The sequence below is a fragment of the Ovis canadensis genome, chromosome 12, assembly GCF_042477335.2.
Source record: "Ovis canadensis isolate MfBH-ARS-UI-01 breed Bighorn chromosome 12, ARS-UI_OviCan_v2, whole genome shotgun sequence".
In the NCBI taxonomy this organism is placed as follows: domain Eukaryota; kingdom Metazoa; phylum Chordata; class Mammalia; order Artiodactyla; family Bovidae; genus Ovis; species Ovis canadensis.
The window spans coordinates 91,703,932-91,711,385 of NC_091256.1; the positions used below are offsets into that span (position 1 = coordinate 91,703,932).

At 64.4% G+C, this 7,454-nt stretch overlaps 1 protein-coding gene across 1 annotated transcript; it reads left to right on the forward strand.

Moving 5' to 3' along the window:
* On the forward strand, positions 1-6,467 carry PHLDA3 (pleckstrin homology like domain family A member 3). The gene is made up of 2 exons (XM_069545069.1): positions 1-875; positions 2,116-6,467. Exon 1 carries the CDS (start codon positions 201-203, stop codon positions 834-836), a length of 636 nt encoding a protein of 211 aa, XP_069401170.1. The 5' UTR covers positions 1-200; the 3' UTR covers positions 837-875; positions 2,116-6,467.
* Positions 6,468-7,454: the final 987 nt, after the last annotated feature.

Here is a 7,454-nt window from a genome sequence, read left to right on the forward strand (position 1 = left end):
TTCCCCTTCCCCCCCCACCGCCCCGAGTCCAAGGCCCGGAGGTCCCCGGGAGCGGCGGACTAAAGGCCCGAAGGCCCGAGCGATGGGACAGCAGCCCCTCGGACCCCCGGCCGCACGCCCACTACCCGCAGGGTGACCGCGCCCCGCCCCCGGGCGGGCCGGGCGCGCAGGGGAGCGGAGGGCGGGCCGGGCGCGCTGGAATGCGCGGCGGCGCAGGAGGCAGGGGGCGGCGCCGGACATGTGAGGGCACATCCCGCGAGCGACGGCCCGGCGCGCAGACGGCCCAGGAAGGAGCAGGCGAGCGGGCTGCCGGGCTCGGGGGCTCTGGGGCCCGGGGCCGGGGCGGCGCGGCGCGGAGCGGCGGCCAGGGCCGAGGCGGGGCCCGACAGGCACCAGGCGCGCCGGCCGGGCGGCGGGCAGAGCCGGCGGGGCGCAGCGCGGCCTGGCCGCGGTCCCGCGCGCCCATGACGGCGGCGGTGCTCCGGGAGGGCGTGCTGGAGAAGCGCAGCGGCGGGCTGCTGCAGCAGTGGAAGCGCAAGCGCTGCGTGCTCACCGAGCGCGGGCTGCAGCTCTTCGAGGCCAAGGGCGCGGGCGGCCGGCCCAAGGAGCTCAGCTTCGCCCGCATCAAGGCCGTGGAGTGCGTGGAGAGCACCGGCCGCCACACCTACTTCACGCTGGTGACCGAGGGCGGCGGCGAGATCGACTTCCGCTGTCCGCCCGAGGACCCGGGCTGGAATGCGCAGATCACCCTCGGCCTGGTCAAGTTCAAGAACCAGCAGGCCATCCAGACCGTGCGCGCCCGGCAGAGCCTCGGGGCCGGGGCGCTGGTGTCCTAGAGCGCGGGGCCGCGCCTGGCCTGCCCGAGGTCGTGTCAGGTGAGCCCCCGGGTCCGAGGCCCCCCCCTCCTCTCTGGCCCTCCTGTCGCCTCTTTTCCCTCCGGAGGAAATGGGGCCCCCAGCCTGCGAGGCCCCTCCAGGCTGGGCCGTCCGAGGGCCAGCGGGAAGGGAGAAACCTGGGGGAGCGCCCAGGAGTCCAGCCTGGAGCCGAACGCCGGCCTCCCCTGGGCGCCGGCGGGCGGACTGTGACCTCCGAGTCCGAGAGGAGGGTGGGCCGGCGGCCTCCCGAGGCTGGCTCTGCCCTGACTCCGGGAGGAGGCTGGCGGACAGGCCGCGGGGCCTCCACCCCTGCCAGGGCGGGGCTCCTGGGCTGAGGGAGTGGGGTGGGGGTGGGACAGAGAGGGATGGGCTTGCCCCCACTCTCTGCTGGGATGACTGTCGCCCTCGAGTTGGAGTGTGGAATTGTGGCAGGAAGACTTCCTCAGCGGCAGGGTGCTCAGGGTTGGCATGGGAACCAAGAAGCCAGGAATCCCCAGATGGGACTTTGGCAGGGGCTGGGCTGGACCTGGGACCCCCACTACCTGTTCTCAGGGCGAGGTCTGGCGGGGGGTGAGGGGGCGGTCCTAGGGCTGAGCTGTTTGGGAAACCAGGAGATTTGGGAGGTTTGCAGGCAGGCCACTCCTGCCTGGGGAGGTGGGCCTGTCCACCTGCCCCTGGTGTCCAGCATGTGGGCTGGGCTGAGAAGGGGGCTGGAGGAAGGGTTGGGGCCCTGGTGGTGGGTGGAATGGGCCACGATTTGTTATTTGTGATGCCTTGATCTTCCGTGGGCCGTAGGGCAGGGGCAGGGGCGGGCCTATGGTCAGGAAAGCTGGGCAGGGACCAGGGCAGAACCAGAAGCCCTGGCTTCCCCTGCCTGGGCCCTCCCGTGGGAACCAGGAGCAAGCTGAGGAAGGGTCTAGTTTGTCTTTCTCAAAGGAAACTGACGTTCCCCCACCGACCCCCGGGCCCGGCCCGCCCATTGACAGCCTCTCACTGCGGTGGGGGGCACAGTGCAGTGGGGGGCCCTGAGCGGCTGGCTGACAGGCAGACCCCGGGCCTTTGAGCTGGTTCTCTTTGGTGCCGCTGGCCTCAGGGACCGGAGGGAGCAGCTCTCTGCGGAGGTCACGGGGGCGTTCTCCTGAAATGCGGGAGCAGGTCTGGGGACTCTCCATAAGCAGCTCCTGTGGACACGCTCCCCGCCGCACCTGCTTCTGCCCTGACGGCTGTGCTTCCTCTCCAGCTTCTGGGCCCCCATCGGCTCTCGGGGCGTGACTGCTCCTGACTGTGCTCCAGGTGGCGAGGCTGCAGCTGCGGCACCCCCGTGGAGGAGGCGTCGGAGTCACGGGTCAGCTGGAGCCAGCGAGGAGGGGGACGGCCACGGGGGAGGTGAGGATGAGGATTCGGCCCCAGGCGCTCAGGATCTCAGGATGTGCCCGTCCCAGGCCCAGCCTCTGAGCTCCGGCAAAGCCCCCACCCGCTACGGCCCTGCTGTCTACTCTGCAGTCTGTCCGCCTTGGGCTTGATGCTGTGCCTGCAGGAGGGCGGCCCCCCAGGAGCGCTAAGCCAGCACCTGAGGACCCGAGAGGCCCGCCTGGGGACCACGAGACGAACCCCCGGGCTCAGCTCTGGATTCACCTCAGTGGGGGTAGCTGATGGGCCTGAGGCCCACTCGTGGGGTTGTCTGCTGCTTGGGTCCTTTTCGGGACCCCCCCACCCCTCCAGGCCTCTCTTTGCACACTTCTTCCCCTCTCCTGTCCATCTTCCCCGCACTGCCGTGCCAGGCCTGGAGGTGGTGGGGTGGGTAGAGGCTCAGCCATTACCATTTCACACCTGTCCCAGAATCTGATGCCCTGCAGAGGGCAGTGACCACACTGTTCTCCAAGTGAGAGTCTTTCCCACAAAGACCTGGTATTGGGAACATCCCTCTCCTCGCCTCCACTTTCCCAAGCTAAACCCTATCCTGAAATCTCCAGCCTGGGCCCTGCAGCCCAGAGAACACAGCCTCAGAGGTGCTGGCAGAGGGACCCTGGGGCCTGCACGGGCCACTTTGGCCTCTGCTGTCCTCCTGGGAGGCAGCCGTGTCTCCCCAGCGGGGCTCGTCCCTTCGTCACCCACACACTTGGGCCTGCTCCGCTGACATCATAAGTCTTCTGGTTTAAAAGGAATCGTTTCAGCAGCAGAGAAACGGAGGTGGAGACAGTGCTGCCCTGAGTGACACAGAGACGGCCCGTTGGCTGACCCACGTCCGGCCTGCCCTGTTGCTGTGTGGCGGCTTCAGAGTCCGATGGGGCAGGGAGGCTGAGTGTCCACCACAGGAGTCTGGAAGCCGCTTCCAACCCTCTTGCTCCCCACAGGCTCCTCCTCCCATCCGGTCACGACCCCTGTCCTTTGTCCCCCAGAGCCCTCTGCAGCTTCTCGTTTCTCCAATATGTGAACCTCATCTTACAATTGAATAAGAACGTGCAAGGCACAAAGGCATTTTTACAGACGCCTCGTTTGTGCTCTCATTAGGCTGTCCACCCAGCCCATGATGCGGATAAGCGCCCCGCCTGGGCTGGCTCGCGCTGTGATCAGCCAGTGCTGTCTGCCGTGAGCCTCCGGAGACTGCGGAGGCCGACAGCTCTGTGTGTGGGTGGAGGGCGAGAGACCTTGGTGTTGCCACTGGGTCCTGGACTCAGGGAAAGCTATGTGAAAGTCTTGGCTTCATTCTGCTGTATCTTCTAAGATAGATCCTGGCTCTTTCCAGCAAACCGAGGGACGTGTCCAGACACTCAGAAATGGGAACGTGTTTGTGAGCAGATGGGATCAAGGTGTGGGACACGCTCGTCTAGCAAACATGAGCCTCTTGCAGGCAGGCCCAGGGGAAGTGGAGATGGAGTACCTGGTCTGAGTGGAGTCCAGGGGGCGAGCGGTTGCTGCTGTGCCCTCGAGGGGCAGGTGCCGCTGGGGGTGCCATCCCGGGAGGCTGGCTGTGAAGGGTAGTGAGGGGCACAGCTGGTGGCGGGGGCCTTCAGCTCCTGGCCCTCTCTGCTCTTGGGGAACACCGCCCTGTCGGCTCCAAGTAGCCTTTGGTTCCTGTCCAAGCCCACTTGGGCTGCTCCCTTCATAGGAGGTCCTGGCCCCTCTAAAGTGCGGTATGGGTCCCGGCTCGGAGTATGCCGGCGCAGCTGGTGGGTGTCTGGACGGGGAGAAGCACTAGGAACCCCGGAGGGGATGGGACTCACACCTTGCTGGGGAAGAAGGCCCTCTCCCTGGGATCAGGGGTACCCTCATGCTCTGCCAAGGGGAGGAGCCTGGGCCCCGTGGCAACCCCCTGGAGTGTTCAGCTGCACGCTGATTGCTGATGGGGTCAGGGGCCCCCGGCCGCACCCTACAGACAGGCACGGAGTGGAAAACCCTTGCTTGCAGGAGGCCTGGGTGGGGCCCTTGCCAATCTGCTTGCCCGGCCTCCCTGGCCTCCTCCCTGCCAAGCCCTGAGTCATCAGTGGGAAAGTGAGGCAGGGCGAGTCCTTGCAGGCGGGGGTGGGGGTGGCTCTGTTCAGGTGAGTAGGGTTGGGTGGAGGCTCAGACAAGAGCCAGCCTGTGGCGGGGACTGGGGGTGGCGCCTGGGAGCCTCGGAGCGGGCATTGCGCCACAACCCGGGGGCCCTCTCGCAGAGCTGGGGGTGCAGAGGCACCTTGGCAGTGTGCCCACCAGGCCCGGTGCAGGGGCCCCGGCAGACCCTGGGCTGCTGGAGTGTACCGCCTGGGACGTGGCTCACCCTCCCGACTGGAGCCTTCCCTGGTGCCTGGAGGATGTCCTGGCCCCCGGGAGGCGCGCCCTCCACAGTCAGGCACCTCCTGTATCCACCCCCATGCCCCCAGCTGGGGCCCCTGCGCAGGACAGGCGGGGGCCCTTGTACCCCCACTGCCGCCCGCCCTGGGGTCTCTCCCTGCTCTGACCAGGCCGCCCTCCCTGCTCCTCGGCCACATCCCACCCCCACCCCCCGTCGCCGCTGGGGACGGCCATTCCTGCCGTTCGTGCGCGCCGCTGAGTCCCTGGGACTCAGTAGATGCCTTGTCATCTTGACGGTGACTGAGCTGACTGACTCCACGGGCCCACGTCAGCACAGGGGAGTCATCCAGCCACGGAGGCTGTGGATTCAGAAACAGGTTATGTGACCTGCTAGGCATCCCAGTGGCTCACCAGCGGCGGGCCCTGGATGTGTGCCCTGAGTCCACGCCAGACGAGCCCTTCTTGTGGGGTTAGCAGGTGAGTGGCCGGGGAGAGGGGCTCGCAGGCTGGCGGCGAGGGTGAGAGCAGAGGCTGGGGGCTGAGAAGGGGCGTCAGGGGGCCTGTGTGGAGGGTGCTCGCAGACGGAGGCTGCAGCCAGACCTTGACACAGCACTGGGTCCAACTCCAGGAGGGGATCAGCAAGGGGCCCCTCCACTTGGGAGGGTCTGTGTGAGCCTGCAGGGGCAGCCCTGGGCAGGACCCCCTGGGGCAGCAGAGGGGCCTGGGGCAGGGCAGCGCGCGTCCTGTGTTGGCTCCAATGCTCCGTCTCACGACCTGGGCACAGGGCCCATCTTGAGGGTGAGGCCTGGGCTCTGCTGATGGACCCTGTGCTGTGCAGCCTGCTCCTGAGACCCACAGGGGGGCCACCTGCTGCTGGGGTGAGCGGGGACTCCTCTGGTTTCAGCACTGAAAGCTCTGTGTCCCCAGAACGCCCCGGGCCCTCGGGCCGTCAGTCACCCCCCTCCCGCACTGCCCAGGGTCAGGAAGCGTGGCCCCCCCCTTTCCTGATTTCAGCTGTCAGGCCCGCCCTTGGCCCCCGCGGAGTCTTGGGCTGTGAGCTGCGGGGCAGGGGCCCAGGGCACTGTCACCCCAGCCCCGGCCAGCCGTGTGCCCTGCATCCTCAGGACACAGACTCCTGGCCGCGGGGAGGAGGGGTGTCCCCAGGCTGCCCAGCCAGCTCTGTCTCTGCTTCAGCAGTGCTGTGCCTGCCCCCCGGGTTCTGCCTCCCAGAGGTCAGGGGATGCAGGGGAGGTGTGGCCAGGGCAGAGGCGCCAGGGCTCGGCAAGGGGAGCCGGTGCAGAGCGCGGGTGCAGCAGGGAGGACCGAGGAGGTGCTGCCCCGGGCTGCTGGCCTGGCCCCGCTTCTTCCTCCAGGCAAGGGGGAGCCTCTGCAGAGCTGCTGTTCTTGCACGTAACCCCTATTTTATTACAGACGTCCATTCGCTGAGGCAAATATGAAAGGATAGACAGTTATGAAGAAGGAAGCATCACCGTGGTGTTGCCATCCTTCAGAGATCACCTTTGTTAGCGTTTCGCGGTTGCGGTATTTCCCTTCCATCTACTCCTCTGTACATGTACGTGATACTTAACTATCACATGGTTTGTAACATGTAACTACTTTTCACACGCAGGGTCATGCTGTGTGTACCCCGCATCTTCATTTTTATGTATAATCCACTGTGTTACGAGGCCATGACGTTAAGTATTTTAACACCTGTGTGTTTATCATCTACTGTTTATTTGCCATCCAGTCCCTCCACGCCCTTTTAGTGTTTATCTCTGTGTATATAAGGATGCAATGAACATTTGCCTATTTGAATCTCTCTGTGTCTCTGGATGTTTCTTTCTGAGAATATTCTTTTTTAATTTAAATTTTCTTTTTTTTTAAAAAAAATTGAAGTGCTTGAAGTACACTTTTGAAGTGCATTCTCTTAAAAAATTACGTTTCAGGTGTAAAATATAGTGACTCACAATTTTCAAAAGTTATACGCCATTTATAGTTACTATGAAATATTGGCTCTATTCCTTATTGTGCGTATATCCTTGCAGCTTATCTATTTTATGCGTAGTCGCTCAGCCCTCTTCTTCCCCTGCCCCTGCGTCCACCCTGACTCCCTCCCATTCTCTGCGTCCACGAGTCTGCTCCTGCTCTGCCATGCTTGCTAGTTTGCTGTATTTTCGAGATTCCACACGTAAGAGGCATCACACCGTATTCCTCAGGAGAATCCGTGACGCGCCGTGGCTTCATGAGAACAAGCGAGTGTGGGCGTGCTCCTTGAGGAGGCTGGTGGTCGCAGAAGATGGAGATGGGTGGTGGGGGCCAGGGCGCAGGAGGGGTACGGGTGGGGGGCTGGTACAGAAGCAGCGCTGTGGGCCGGGTCTGGAGCCACACGAGCAGGTGTATGGGAGGCAGCTGAAGCCTGAGCCCTGATCACAGCCCCGAGTGCGGACCCAGGCCGTGCCTGCTTGCGACATGGTCTGCCTCCTGGATCGCCGTGAGACGTGTGGAGGGAGCGCCTGTGAAAGGGACAGCACTCGGGGTGCACGGGCTGTCTGCGGGCACAGGCCTGGGTCACCCTCCACCAGCACTGCTAACCAGGCCCTCTCCAGAGGCCCAGAGCCCTGCGAGCTCACACACACACGCACGCACATGCACACACAGACACACATGCACAAGCACGTGCACACACAGGCACACACACGCATGTACACACAAAAGCACAGGCACACACGCATGTACACGCACACACACAAGCACACACAGATACATGTACACAAAAGCACACACACACACAGGCACATGTGT

What these genes read in the sequence shown, in the direction of transcription:
- PHLDA3 (XM_069545069.1), top strand. Translation starts at nt 201, where the DNA reads ATGCGCGGCGGCGCAGGAGGCAGGGGGCGGCGCCGGACATGTGAGGGC.